The sequence below is a fragment of the Octopus bimaculoides genome, chromosome 16 (assembly GCF_046866305.1).
Source record: "Octopus bimaculoides isolate indiv1 chromosome 16, ASM4686630v1, whole genome shotgun sequence".
NCBI lineage: Eukaryota > Metazoa > Mollusca > Cephalopoda > Octopoda > Octopodidae > Octopus > Octopus bimaculoides.
This window is the reverse complement of record NC_142943.1, coordinates 4,944,342-4,961,397: the sequence shown is the minus strand read 5'-3', so window position 1 is coordinate 4,961,397 and position 17,056 is coordinate 4,944,342. Positions and strand designations below refer to the sequence as shown.

General features: G+C 39.3%; 1 protein-coding gene across 1 annotated transcript in view; it reads left to right on the top strand.

Annotated features, from left to right (window-relative positions):
- Positions 1-2,493: 2,493 nt before the first annotated feature.
- The window catches only part of LOC106877278 (lysosomal alpha-glucosidase), a 101,800-nt gene continuing 87,237 nt past the window's right edge, over positions 2,494-17,056 (top strand). The window contains exon 1 of the mRNA XM_089364037.1: positions 2,494-4,000. Within this exon, the coding sequence (XP_089220163.1) occupies positions 3,071-4,000 (930 nt within the window). The 5' untranslated portion in view covers positions 2,494-3,070. The remainder of the gene's footprint in view (positions 4,001-17,056) is intronic.

Below are 17,056 nucleotides of genomic sequence, written 5' to 3'. Positions count from 1 at the left end.
AATATTTTTTGACTATTTTTTATACAATTCCTGATAATATTTGATTATGAAAATATAATGGGATTGATTTAAACATCGAAAGGCTATATCTAAGCGTATGTCTTTTTGTTTTTGTCTACACCCCAGCACTGCTTGACAAGCAATGTTGGTTTGTTTACATCCCCGTAACTTAGCTGTTTGGTAAAAGAAACCGATAGAATAAGTTGCTCAGCTTCAAAAAGACAAGTACTGGCATCGATTTGATGTACAAAAAAGAAACAGAAGACAGAAATAGGCAAAGGAACAACAAACAAGGTGTATTAGTTTGACACTCAAGAAAAATGGACAAAGTCTTTGACGTTTCGAGCCTACGCCCTTCTATAGAAAAGAATGAGGAGAGAAAGAAACAGATGGAGAGGGGGGGGGGAATAAACGGTGAGAAAAATCGTGTCTGGTTGTGCATGTTGAATTCATTTTTTAAAGCCTGGTTCATATTCTGTTGGTCTGTTTTGTCGAACCGATAACTTATGGAGTGGGGGAGCAAATTAGAACATAGTCGTGTTTCCATTACAACGTTTAAAAAGAAAGCTGTCTCCCATATGAACCTGTACAATCCTATATGGCAGTCATGGGCAAATTGCGATCCACGGAGCTTTCTGAATGGTACGCTAAAGGAAAAATTGTCTCGAATATTTTTGTTTGTGCGACCCGCTTTTGGGGCCCCAGGGTGGGGGTGAGGGGAAATTCAAGGGCTGCTCCGGGTGGCACACTCTCAAACTTGACCACTGGTCTCCTCCCTCAGTCATATAAAAGCAACAACGAAAGAGTAAGACACACAGCTTGTGGCAACAGGAGTTACTTGACCTTCTCGAAGCTGCGTTGAAATTACAGCCTGTTGTGGTTGCAAAACTGGAAGGGCACAGTCAGATAATGTAGTCCAAGATACACTGTGGTTGAGAAAAAAAAAAGAAAGAAGGGTTAAAAGAACAGCAAATGGGATTATTCCAGCTAGAACATCTTTGACCATAAGTCTGCTAAATCAGGGATGTCCGGGGCATAAACAACAACAACAACAAGCTTTTGCAACAATAAATCATTCCTGACTTCTTTCTCTACCTTCAATTCCGACCCACCACCACCACATACAACAACCAACACCATCACCACCCTCATTATTACTACGATCATCATCATCATCATCATCACCACCACCACCACCACCACCACCATCAATAGCACCACCACTATCATCATCACCATCATCCTCACCATCGTTAACGTCATAATTACCACCACCACTACCACCGTCGCCGTCACCGCCACCACCACCACCGTCATCATCATCATCATCATCATCATCGGTCGTTCTTTCCGTTCTCCGTCCTCTGCGACCCATCGTTTTTTCCACTTCCCAGTCTGCACTTAGTTCTTTCTCTTCACAAATTTAACCCGCTCACCACCATTGGGCACGGCATGAATGTCACTACAGCACATGCTTGACGTTAACTTCACTCATATTTCGTCCATTTCACTCCGTTCCTTAAATCTCTCCCTTTCGCCTTCGTTATCCCCCTCCACCACCACACTTCCCCATTAGGCTTTGTGAGCCATTTGGTCAAACTAAGGCCTCCTTACTACTACTACTACTACTGCTGCTACTGCTGTTGCTGCTACTGCTGCTGGACGGTAACTATGCTGAAGATAGCAGCCAAATATTCCTCAAATCACACACTACTGCCTTGGGAGAGGTAAAGGGCACGTGCAGTCACAGATAGCGTTATATATAGACGGGGTGGTCATGTTTGGAATCATTATATGTCTGCTTGATCAGGTTTGACTTTGCATACCGTGGTGGTGGCGGTGGGGTGGGGTGGGGTGCAGGCGAGAGGACAGGGACCCAACTGTTACCGTCATTGTAAGCACTGTTCAAGAGTTATACAACTACCACCATCGTCACCACCACCACCAATACCACCACCGCCACTATTAAATCAATATTTCCCCAGTCCCATCCCCGGCCCCATCCCCTTTACTTCTACAATATTCATCAACCCTCCTCCCCACACCTCCACTATCTGTTTTAGTTTATCGAAAGTGAAGCGACGTATTGTTTCTTTTACTAACCATATTACTACCACTACTACTACTACTACTACTGGTGGTGGTGGTGGTGGTGGTGGTGCCACAGCAGTAGCAGAACTAGCACGACTCTATCACTTCTCCATTACCACCACCACCATCATCACCATCAACATATCACCACTATCTTCACCGCCACCACTACAAATACACTCTGCTACCACCACCACCACCACAATCATCATCATCAACATATCACCACTATCTTCACCGCCACCACTACAAATACACTCTGTTACCACCACCACCACCATCACCACTTACAACTACTACTACTACTACTACTGCTGCTGCACCCCTCACCACCACCACCACCACCGCCGCTGCCGTCAATGGTTCTGCCATATTTAAAGGCCGCTCACTGCTCACATCGACACACAAGTGTTGAACAACTGTTTGAGAAGAGATACTGTGTGTGTCTTTTTTTTTTATAACCAACTGACTAGCTTTTGTTTTTTTTATATTATACTAACTTCTGTGTTACCACCTATACACATATATATAACGCATATATTTACACACACACACACATATATATACATATATATATTGAAACATACACTTTGGTACTTATATTTATAAATAGTTACTTCCTCCGCTTTTCTCTCTCTCTGATTGGAAACCACTTTGAAAGTAAATATATATACACAGGGACGGGTATATATTTATGTGCATAGAGACAGAGAGAAAGAGAGAGAGAGAGGGAGACAGGCATTTCTGTTATTGTCTATAAATACACTCGTGTGTGCGTGCATTTATATAATGTATATGTGATGTATGTATATGTTAATAAAAGTACATTATAGCGCATATATATATATATATAATATATTAGTCACTCAGGTTGTTAACGTCGATGTATGACGATATTTGGCTGGTAAACGAACGAACGAACTAGTAAACCGCAAGAGAACTCGTATACACACACACACACACACACACACAGCCAACCATGGCCAGCCAGAAGGACGATGTGGAACATTTGATTCGGTCAAGCGTACAGAGCATCGACAGTGTTGGTATTAACAGTAGTGGTCGAGACGATGTATCCACCGTGTCCTTGTCCATTGCCTCACTGGCCGATTCCACTACCAACCTCTACGAGACCAGACCGCACAAAGTCGCCCACAAGAAGTCTAAGCCGGTTCACAGTGCCCTGGGTGCGAGTAAAGGTTTCCCAGTCGACAACCATGGCGAGAAATCAGTCCAGGCGGATGACATCGACGAAAACGATGGACACAACGGCAAGAAAAATGACAAGACCTTCTTCGTTGGTGTCGGAATCCTTTTCTCGATTTTCGCCATCACTTCTGCTTTTCTTCTGATAATCCTTCCATGTTATCGCATGTTTAACTTGAATGCTTTGTTACACAGCAATCACACTGTCGTCCGTCAATATCAAGAACATTTGGTCAGTAGCAGTGTTAGCCGATCGGGCCCACCATCTGTCGTGGTAAAATACCACGAATTGATTCAGGGCCCAGGTCCGAGCCATCAGTCGCTGTTATTTCATCAAAAGCACCACCACCAACATTCTGAGAAAGCTGCTCCTCTTTGTGATGTCCACCCTAATGAACAGCGCTTCGACTGTTACCCGGACTATTACGAAGTCAACCAACGCAATTGTCTGTCGCGGGGTTGTTGTTGGCGACCCACCATGGACAGGTTCCTCTCTCAATCCGATTCCAACAACGTGAGAGGTGTTCCGTTCTGCTATCTCCCCGTCAATTATTCTGGTTACGGAATCATTCAGGTGAACCAAAGCCGGACCGGGGCCACCATGGAGTTAATAAAAACATCGCAATCCTCAATATGGCCCGAAGAAGTTCGTATGCTCAAAGTTGTTATTACTTATGAGACTCCACAACGACTTCATTTCAAGGTAATCCAACTTCATATTTTTTTAATTTAATATTTGTTTATCATTACACCATTATTAAATGCTATTTTCCTTATTCACCCCACCCCCGATCATGAATATTTAACCGACAAGGGCTTCAGGTTGTCGTTATATGACCGAAAGCCAATGGTGTCGCTTTTCTGTTGCATGTTTAGGCAAATCATAACTTAAATTGCCTTAGATTCAGATACGAGATGAATAATTACATATTTTGGTGGACATTCCCTTCATAGGAAGAAGGTAACGTGTGTGTGTGTGTGTTTGCTGTATAATAGCAGTGAGAATTTTTGTTGGAAAATCCTGTTAAAAGCTTCATTTACAGGATATCAGATATATTTGTTTATACATACATACAAAGAATTTTAAAAGCAAAAGAAAAAAACCTCAAAAAAATATCACACATGCACAGCATACGTGTGTGTGGGTGTGTATTTTTTTAAATTACTAAATTGGCGTATTGTAAATGAAATTTACATGCGTACATTAAACATACATGTTGCCTCGTACTGTAAATAGATCCCTGTTGTCTATTAACATGTGTGTGCGTGTATATCACTATAGGCGTGTGGTTGTATATTGCATGTGCGTGTTTGTGCATGCTTGTTTATATATGTATATATATATATATATCGTTTGTAAAAAATCTGAAGGGATATATTAGAAATGGGGAAGGCCGGCTTATGGGATTACCTTAGGTTTCCCGTCCATAAAGGGGTTAGCTTTACGGCGTATCGTCAAATCCCCAGAACTCTCTCTCTCTCTCTCTATATATATATATGTGTATATGTGTATTTATATATATGTTAGACTCGACAACTATAACTTAGAAATATTTCTCTCACTTTCTCTCTCTCTCTCTCTCTCTCTCTCTCTCGTAAAATGAGGAGTTTCCCCTCTCTCTTTTTTTTTTATCAAATCCACGAAACACTAATTACAATTATTGACAGATTCAATGGCAATTAATTAGTATTAGGATTAATATTAACACAAAAGCCACCAAACCCCACATCCGATAGTTTGTTAATATGCATCATATTCTTGATGTTGTCTACTAATTGTGTTTATATTTTAAAAGCTCCACCATATGTCGGTCGGTCAGTTCATTCATTTACTGTGGTCAGTGAAAGATTCATCACCCAAAATAGATTCGGTGATCAATCAGTCCAGATCGAACTGTACACATGGCTTGTATCGATAAATATATGTGTGTGAGGTAAACCACGGAGTTTGTATTTTTGTTTTGTTTTCCTTACATCGTTTCTAGAAAATACTCCTTCGCCAGAAAAAGTGCTTGGGAGGGCACCGTGTTTCGGTGGTGGTGGTCGTGGTCGAGTTGACATTGTTAGGTACTGAATGTGTGTGTTTTGTATGTGCATATAAATGTATGCATATATGAAAGTGTCTATGTGAAAATATATAAATTCGTGTTTATGTTTGTTCCTCTCTCTCTCTATATATATATATGCATGTATGTATGTATGTATATATATATATATGTATGTATATATATATATATGTATATATATATATATATATATATATATATATATATATATATATATGTTGGCAGATGCATCGGGCATTCACCTCATCCGTAGTCGTATATCTATGTATATATATATTACGAATCAATCATATAGGCATACACACTTGTACACATATAAATCACCCATACATTCAATACACACGCACACACACATAAATACACACACATACATAATACACAAGTGCCTATATGCAAATATACACAAACATATATACCCATGTACACACATATACATACATGCACAAATATACCTACATACATATATATATATGCCAGTGTTTACATAATCATTCAACCTGCTAAAAATAGCAACCAAGTCACCCTCATATATCACCTTACTGTCTAATCTACAGTGTAGTCCTAGATACACTAAGACAAGATGGTGAAGGTTAGACTGATTCGAACAGAGGTAGTCTGTATCTAAACGACAACCAAAACAACACATACAATATCCGTATCAAACAATATAACCTTATCTACGGTAACCCTGCCCATAACCCCCCTGTAACGTGAACTTCCGTAACGCGAAACCTTTTTTTTTTTTTTTGAATTCCATTTACATGAAAGTCAATGTTCTTGTGTCACGGAATTCCAAGGTTTTCAGGGACACAATACGGTCGTAACGCAGAGGGTCTCTAGTTTTTTTTTTACACACACACACACACACACACACACACACACACACACACACACACACACACACACACTCATACCACATATATGTATATAGTCGCAAAATTTTGAAGAGAAACACGATAAAAGAACGCGGGTTCAGTTCCACTGCGTGGTACCTTAGGCAAATGTTTTCTACTATAGACCCAGGCTGACCAAATTATTATGAGTGGATTTGGATGATAGATGTTAACTGAAAGAAGTCCATTTGTGTGTGTGTGTGTGTGTGTGTGTCTCCTCGTTTTGACATCACTGGATAGTTGTAAAAGAGTGTCACTGCCATACAAGCGGTGTCGTTCATTTCCAATATTCTGTTAGAACGTTTGGAGAAATATGAGGAATATTGCCTTGGTTGGAAACGGGTGAGGATTGGCGACAGGAAGGGCATCCAGCTGTAGAAAATCTGACTCATTAAACACCGTCTGACCCATGCAACCATGAAAAAAGTGGACGTTAAAACGATAATGGTGGTGGTGATAATTGGGCAATCGTTCGGTAAACGTCTATGACGTCACGAGCAAGTGCGTGACATTTGTGCTTCATCTGCTCGGCAGAGCTGCACACAGTCACTCACGACTGACATCACATATTAATACCGAAACATTGTCACACACACACACTCACACACACACATATCAGTTTCATTGAAATCATAATGTTCGGCAAGTAAACAGGCTCTCGTGTCACATCTCATTTTCCCGCTCCAACAAACAAACCTGCTTCTCGTAACTTTCACAAAATAGTCTCGATCTCTGTGTTTACCTTCTACACCTCGCCACCCGCATGTATACCCGTTTCACATACCTGCATATATACTTATTGCGTAAACATACCCAAGTACGCAATTACCCTGTCGCTCACACAGACATAGACGTATAAACATACATTTGTAAATATATATATATATATATATATATATATATATATATATAATTTGTAAATCCCAAAAATAACAGCAAAAATACAAAGAATTCTGCGGTACACGTGTATTTTGGCTGGTATCTTTGCTGTTATTTTTGGGATTTACAATTTATTCTTTCACCTCAACCATGAGCTGGCATACACAGGTGCTTACAATTGTCAAGTATTACCTCTAAATTTTACTTTACCTATATATATATATATATATATATATATATATATATATACGTGCACACACATCTTAGTACTCTGTCTTAGTACTCAATGAATACGCTTGTACATGCATACAATGTAAGCATACATGTTATATACTCACACACGACTCTGTACTCTGAGTACGTTTGTATATGCATACCACATAAGCGTATATCCTATGTATACATATATATATATATATATATTTATATACAAGCACTTATTTACCCTGGCACGTTCATCTTCGTACTGTTTACATATTTAAATAACACATATCCTCTAAGCATACAAGGATGTATTTAGACGGATTTATCCCGACACCTTACGCTCGCGAACACACACACACACACGTTCATGTTCACACACACACACGCACACATAGTAAGGCGAAAAATAAATGCTCTTCCGCTAGTTTCAGCGGTGTATTGCAATTGTTCCGTCAATAGAACTGGCTGCCAATTTTATTATTCTATTAGTGGTTGATTATTCCGTTCACAAAAATAACCTTAGGCGGGGGTCACAGTGACAGGCTGACCTTTGACACAAACACACACAGACATATCTGCATGGCTACATATTCTTTTCAGGTTACAAACGAGAGAAAAAGTACTTAATATGTGCAGGAGTGGCTGTGTGGTAAGAATCTTGCTTCCCAAATACATGGTTCCAGGTTCAGTCCTACTGCATGGCACTTTGGGCAGGTGTCTTGTGCTATAGCCTCACGCCGATTAAAGCCCCCTGAATGGATTTTGTAAGAAGCCCGTTGTGTATATACATATATATATATATATATATATATATATATATATGTATATATAGGCACAGGAATGGCTGTGTGGTAAGTAGCTTGCTTACCAACTACATGCTTCTGGGTTCAGTCCCAATGCATGACAGCTTGGGTAGGTGTCTCCTACTATAGCCTCAGGCCAACCAAAACCTTGTGAGTGGATTTGGTAGACAGAAACTGAAAGAAGCCCATCGTATATATATGTATGTGTATATATATATATATATATATATATATATATATATATATATATATATATATATTTGTGTGTCTGTTTGTCCCCACACCATCACCTGACAAATGATGCTTGTGTGCTTACATCCCTGTAACTTAGCGGTTTGGCAAAAGAGACTGATAGAATAAGTAGTAGGCTTACAAAGAATAAGTCCTTGGGTCAATTTGTTCGACTAAAGTTAGTGCTCCAGCATGACCACAGTCAAATGACTGAAACAAGTAAAAGAATAAAAGAATAAAAAAAAATATATAGTGGGTGTGACTGTTAGTGCAAACATAGAATCAACAGGCACCAAGTTAAAGTTGAGACTTATGGAATTCTTAAACTCCAAGTTTAAGAATTCAGGATGCATCCTTGTCCGATATTGTTGACCATGTAATTGTCACCTCTATATACAGGCTTGGGCAAGGTTTCTTCCTTTCTAGAAGACTCCCAGTTCCTCATGGATTCAAGTTCCCCCCATCCGGTATTCCACCAATGTGAAAAGTCTTTTTTTTAAAAGACCAATGCAGTTTGGTGCCAGGATCGTTTCAGGTGTTGCCTTTCCTACGCAATACCTACCTCAAAGTATTTATTTCTTTATTGCCCACAGGGGGATGGGGAAAGCTAAACATAGAGGGAACAAACAAGGACAGACAAAGGTATTATGTCGATTACATCAACCGCAGTGCGTAACTGGTACTTATTTAATCGACTCTGAACGGATGAAAGGCAAAGTCGACCCTGGCTGAATTTGAACTCAGAATGTAACTGTGGACGAAATACGGCTAAGCATTTTGCCCGGTATGCTAACGATTCTGCCAGCTCACTGCCCTACCTCAAAGTAGTGTCTGTTCTTTGTTGGCACCAATCCACCTCCTTGGTCTCATATTTTCTATTAACCCTGAAATGATTACTGGTGTCATGTAAAAAGCACATGTGCCAACGCTGCATAAGAGGCACTAGTGGTGGCATCATGTAGGAAGCACTTGTGCTGGTGCCACATAGAAACACCCAGTACACTCTGTAAAGTGGTTGGCATTTGGAAGGGCACCCAACCATAGAAACTATGCCAAGCAGACATGGAGCATGGCCAGTGCCTGTCAAACTGTCTAACCCATGCCAGTGTGGAAAACGGACGTTAAATGATGACGATGTTGGTCTTGGTGAGGTTTGAACTCAGGGCAGAGAGAGTCTGAACAAATATCGCAATTTAATGTTCTTTTGTCCAAACAACTCCAAAAAGGATTCACGTCATTAGAATCTAGGTGCATCAACACATAGAATGCAAGAACTGGCTTGGTACCATGACATTGGGTTCACAGTGAGGTACAAACAACCATGAGGTATCATGTGCTGGTAGTGTACCACAGGGGATGTATAAATGTACATACTAAATCTAACGTAAACTGTAGATACAACACAGAGCTGGTTCCAGGTGTGAGACAAGTATTAAAAGAACAGAAATAAGCTTTAGATTTACTCCAGCTGTTTATAGGAAGATATCTTCCTATCATTGTTTTAGCCAGTCCACTTGTTTCCTGACACTCCTTGACAGCAAGCTATGGCTGTAATCTAATAAAAACAACTGCTTGAAATAAAAGGGTTAGTTTGACCTTTTTGCTCTTCAAATGTTTGTCATTCTTCTGATTTCTCTGTATATTTGAAAGCTCTTTTTTTAAAATATCATTTATTCATCATGTTGTTTGTTGGATAGAACATCATCAAGGTTTTACCTTGTCTGTTTCTAACTGTTTCAAAATTTTACCTGAAGATGGTGGATTGTATGCTATGATGTAATCTATGAATGTATCAATAAAATTCTTCTGAAACAGCTGTAATAAATTTTAAACCCCATGTATACACACATACATACATACACACATACATACACACACATACATACATACATACATACATACATACATACATACATACATACATACATACGTATGTATGCATGTATATGTATTTATATATACATTATGTATATATATATATATATATATATATATATATATATATATATATATCATCGTTTAACGTCCGTTTTCCATGCTGGCATGGGTTGGATGGTTCGACTGCGGTCTGGGCAGCCAGGGGGCTGCACCAGGCCCCAACCTGATCAGGCAGTGTTTCTAATAGCTGGATGCCCTTCCTTATGCCAACCACTCCGAGAGTGTAGTGGGTGCTTTTTACGTGCCACTGGCACAGAGGCCAGAGGAGCTGGCATCGACCATGATTGGATGGTGCATATTACGTGCCACACAGACATATCTGCACGGCTACATATTATTTTCAGGTTACAGACAAGAGGAAAAGTACTCAATACGTGCAGGAGTGGCTCCTCTCTGCTTTCATTAAACCTCCTTCTGGTCCCAGTTCCTCTGATCACTGCTATGGCCCAGAGCTTCCCGGGTAGCTATTCATGTTGCCAGTTGCCTGAATCACTTCAGTCTATTAAACTAGGTATGTCCCGGCAATTGAACAGGAATTACCATTATATTGTGCCGTTTTTAGAACAATATTGTCTCAGTTCTCATAATGTCATTTTCTTAAAATATATATAACATTTATTTATCCCCAAATATTCACAAAAAATAGTGAAAAATACTATCAAAAATATATATATAAAAAAACAGTTGCAATAAGATAAAAAAAATTTAATATTTAAGTGCTAAAGGGACTTCTACATCACTATGTATGTGCATGTGCGCATATGGACACATGTATATATATATATATATATACACATTTAGTTACATATGTACACACATATTTACACATACATACCATCACAATCTATATATACATATATGAAAATATGTGTGTGTATATATATATATATATATATATATATATATATATATATATATATATATATATATATATATGATGATGATATATACACATATTTTCATATTTATAAATATCTACACTTATATATTTGTACACACATACTTTCATATATCTGCTTGTCTGTAGTTGTCTATTTGTCTCTCTATCTGTCTATCTATGTCTATCAGTCTACCTATCTATTTATCTATCGGCCTCTCTATTTGTCTATCTGCCTATCTATCTTGCATCTATCTGTCTATCTTTCTATCTGTCTACAGATGGATATACATGTGTGTGTGTGTGTGTGTGTGTGTGTATAGATATACTTACATGTACGTATATTTACATACATATTTACAGATATATATATATATACATATATATATTTACATATTTGCACACAGATACACACGTCTGTAGGTATTTATCTACTTTCAGTGCCAAGTGTGTCACTTATTGTGATAGTCATACGAAAAGTGGAGGGACAAGGTGGTAGTGGTAGTGGTTGTGGTGGTGGTGGTGGTGCAACTGATCTCTTAAACCTATAAAACAGATCAATAATCCTTTTCTTTTTCTTCATCTCCTTCCTGCATCTACACTTCCTCTTCTTTCTCTCTCTCTTTCATTCTTTGATCTCTCCATTTTCTTTACTTTTTTCTTTCTCTCCTTTGTTGGATGAGATGTTTGTTTGTTGTTTTTTAGTGCTTTTTTACTATTTCGTGTTGTTTTTATCGTGTTTTTCTTAACGTAATTTGTCATCTTAGAATGTCTGTGTTATTGATATGATGGTGGTGGTGGTGGTGGTGGTGGTGACGGCAATAAGAATGACATCGTTGACATCGACAGCAGCAGCAGCAGTAGTAACAACAGCAGCTGTCAATATGTTAAGGTCATCTAGTTTCGTGTACAGAGGTGAAGGTCATATAGCACTTAAGTTTTAACTTAATTGCACTGATGCTGCTACCACCATTATCATCACCAGCATCATAACCATTGCTGCCATCGACACCACCACCATCACCATGACGTTAAAAAACCCCTGGGATAGAAAATGTTGAAGGTTGCTTGTGGGACTTTTAAACCCAATATTTATATACTATCATTTATAGCTGTATCTACTTCAAGTTCCACTGTTAAAATGAATTATTTCCTGTCTTGAAGTTTCTAAATTCTTACAATATATATATTACTCTTTTACTTGTTTCAGTCTTTTGACTGTGGCCATGCTGGAGCACCGCCTTTATATGTATATATATATATATATATATATATGTGTGTGTGTGTGTCATCATTCCATGCTGGCATGGGTTGGACGGTTTGACTGAGGACTGGTGAAACCAGATGGCTACACCAGGTTCCAATCTGATCTGGCAGTGTTTCTACAGCTGGATACCCTTCCTAGTGCCAACCACTCCGAGAGTGTAGTGGGTGCTTTTTACGTGCCACCGGCACGAGGGCCAGTCAGGTGGTATTGGCATCAACCATGCTTGAATGAGGCTTTTTATGTTCCACCGGCACATGGGGAGGGCCAGTTTATGGAATTACCCTGGGTTTCCTGTCCATAAAGGGTTTAACTTTATGGCGTATCGTCAAAACCTGTTGGCCTAAAACCATATTTTGAAGAGGTCTTAGGTCAACAGGTTTTGGGGTCTGACGACACACCATAAAGTTAAAACTCCTGATGGACAGGAAACCCTGATTAATCCCATAAACTGTCCTTCCCCAGTAATATATATATATATATATATATATATATATCATCCTCATCCTTTAACATCTGCCTTCCATGCTGGCATGGGTTGGACGGTTTGACAGGAGCTGGTTGGGCATTAGACTGCACCAGACTTCTGTGTCTGTTTTGGCATGGTTTTTACGGCTGGATGCCCTTCCTAACACCAACCACCCAGCCAGAGTGGACTGAGTGCTTGTATGTGTTTCCTTTTGTCTTGACATCACATGACAGTTGTAAACAAGTGTCCTGTCATACAAGCAGTGTCATTCATTTCTAATCTTCAGTGAAAATATATCTTATTAATGAAAATATGTCAATATTACCTCACTTGGAAAGAAGTGAGGGATTGGCAACAAAAAGAAGGGCATTTAGCTGTAGAAATTCTTCCTTAACAAATTCCATCAGACCCATTCAAGCATGGAAAAGAGAAAGTTAAAAAACTGATTATGATGATGGTTTGTATGTAATAAATTAGCAGTGTCACCTGTTGTAGAATGACAAATAAGAGATTATCAATGGAATGAGAATGATCTACCTATAGATTTGATATAATAGTCATTTCCAAACTCCAAGAATTTTACCAAATATGACAGGCACCGAAAGAAGGCTGGCAGTTATAATGGCTGACTGCAAATCTTGTGACTATGACAACCAAGATAAAGACATTAGTCCAAATAGAAAGCACCTGAGCTGGTGCCACATAAAAAGCACAGGTGCTGGTGCCATGTAAAAAGCACCCATTCCACTCTGTAAAGTGGTTGGCATTGGGAAGGGCATCCAGCGATAGGAACCATGCCAATTGGATCCTGGTGCATTGGTGCAGCTCTCTAGCTTGCTAGCTTTTGTCAAACCATCCAACCCATGCCAGCATGGAACACGGATGGTAAATGAAGATGATGATGGTAGAAGGCTCCTTGCTGGCTTCATGCTAATAATTTTATCTGGATTTCAGTTTGTCTTTCTCAAGTGGCAAGTTTCAAAGACGCAAGCAAGGATGCTGTCGATGTGACTATAACAACCAAGTTGAGTCTGACTATAACACTGTTTAATAATAGTTATTATGAGACTGCAAGCTCTAGCTATTTCATGTGGATTCATCTACCATTTTGTTTTGGTAAGGAAAATGGACGGCTTTCCTCTTCTGTCTGGTGACTATGGCAACATAATTTGTATTGTTGATGGGGGCTGCGAGGTTTGCAGGAGACACTTTACTTCCTCGAGAACAGTGATTCTCAACCATTTCTTTCTCATAAGCACGTGCTTGTAGTTTGGAGAGCAACAGTTAGGTAAAGGCTTGTGCCCTTCGTATTTAGGGAGATGTGGACCCACAGTTGAAAACTGCCCTCTATCAGGAGGACAGCATCATCTATCTATTCATGTATTTTGTATGCTGTGTATACTTTTATTTCGTCTCACCTCCTCTTCTTTTCCACCTTCCATCTTTACACAAATCATAAACTTCTCTTGTAATGTTCCCCTTATCTGAAGGCCCTGTGGCGAATAAAAGAAATTATTATTATTATTAATGGTGCTACAGAGGCGGCGAGCTGGCAGAATCCTTAGCTTGTTGGACGAAATGCTTAGCAGTATTTTACCTGTCGCTACATTCCGAGTTCAAAATTCTGCTGAGGTCGATTTTTGCCTTTCATTCTTTTGGGGTCGATTAAATTGACTAGTCCCCGAAGATTATTAATGGTACCACATATAAAGCACTAAGCACTGGTGCTAATGCTGCATAAAAAGCACCCAGTACACTCTGTGGAGTGGTTGGTGTCAGGAAGAGCATCCAGCTGTAGAAACCAACCCAAAACAGACTCTGGAACCTGACCTGGCTCCTGGCCTTACCAGCTCTTGTCAAACCATTCAATCTGTACCAGCATAGAAAACAGACATTAAACGATGATGATGATGATGATGGTTACCTTTACCCTTTTCCCTCTCTCCCGCATTTGCCATCCTTGTTGTGAAGTAAGCGAGACACACACTTATAGCTACTACTTATTGTTTTGTTTTTTTTTTTCTTTTCAAACATCTATTTGAATCTACTTGAATGACTTAACCTTTTGTCGAATATTATTTGAAGTACAGGAAATAATGTTTGACTTAAAGTTGTTTGTCTACCGTATAAAGTATTTAGAATTTTCCACTAGAACAATCATGCATACACGTGCACACACACACACATATATACACACGCATGTATATGAATGTGTGTTTGTATATATATATATATATATATATATATATATATATATATATATATATATATATATATATATATATATATATATATATAGATAGATAGATAGATAGATAGACGTATTTATACACACAGTGCCTTTTTTTTTAAGCCTGGTACTTTATTGGTCTTTTTTGCTGAACCACTAAGTTATGGGGATGAAAACACACCAACACTGCTTGTCAAGCAAGAGTGGATGACAAAAACGCACACTCATAGGTGTATATATATATATATATATATATATATATGATGGGCTTCTTTCAATTTCTGTCTACCAAATCCACTCACAATGCTGGTCAGCCTGAGGCTGTAGTAGAAGACGCTTGCCGAAGGTGCCACGCAGTAGGACTGATCCTGGAACCATGTGGTTGGGGAACAAACTTCTTACCACACAGCCATAAAGCATCCAGTCGTAGAAACTGTGCCAAAAGCAGACAGCAGGGCTTGGTGCAGTCTCCTGACTTCTCAGTTCCTGTCAAACTGGTCAACCCATGCCAGCATTGAAAAAAAAACAAAAAAAGGTATTATATGATGACGATGATGATGATGATGATGATATATATATATATATATATATATATATATATATATATATATCGATTTACACATACATACACATGCACATATACACATAGGTACACATACACAAATGCACATATGTACACACACACACACACACACACACACACACACACACACACACACACACACACACACACACACACACACACTATTTATTATTATATTATTTCACAACTTTATTTCCTCATTGTTTTCATTTCTTGTTTTTTAATAGTTTTCCTTGTTTCTTTTTTATATTTCTTTATTGTCTGCATCCCCTTTTTTTCCTTCTCCTCTCTATTCCTTTCTTCTTGCTTTTCATAATTATTTTCCCCTTTTTTCCTCTCCGTTCTGTGGTTAATTTTCCCATTATACTCCCTCTCTCTCAGTCTATTTGCCTCCTTTACTCTCACTCACTCTCTCTCTCTCTCTCTCTCTCTCTGTCCTTTCTTCTCTTTCACTTTTCCCTCTCAGCATCCTCTTCACACCCATTTCATCCTCACCCAGCTAATAATCCTCTTGGTTTACTTAACACCGGGCCTCCAGACTACAGCCCTTTGCCTCACACACACACACACACACACACACACATTCTCTCTCTCACATAACCTCATACAATCATGCAAACACACTTTGATATCTATAATTGCACATATAGATAACCACACACACACACATAACCAAATCTACAGCCACGCCCTAGTGCACACACACACACACACACATAAACACACGCATACACAGCCAGAGACAATCGCTAAACAGTACATCAGTTTCTATAACAAACACTGTGTATTGGAAACCAACAAAATCACTAAACCACCACCACCACCACCATTACAACAGTGAAGTATTGGCCACAAAGGCCCATACATTACAAAATGTCCCCAATATTAGGGGTTACTAAATATGGGGATATATGCACATATATAAATCTGCCTCTCTCTCACACACACACACATACACATATATTACATTGGGCCTCACCGAGGCGATGACTACTGACCGAGACCTTTGGAAATGTGCTGTGCGTGAGAAGACCCGGCAAGCCAAGTAAGATCGTTGCAAGTGCCCCTGGACTGGTTCTTGTGCGGGTGGCACATGAGATGCACCATTTTGAGCGTGGCCGTTGCCAGTACCGCCTGACTGGCTCCTGTAGGATTTTCGAGCGAGATCGTTGCCAGTGCCCCTGGACTGGCTTGTGAGGGTGGCACATAAAAGACACCATTTCGAGCGTGGCCGTTTTCGTGCAGGTGACACGTAAAAGCACCCACTACACTCTCTGAGTGGTTGGCGTTAGGAAGGGCATCCAGCTGTAGAAACTCTGCCA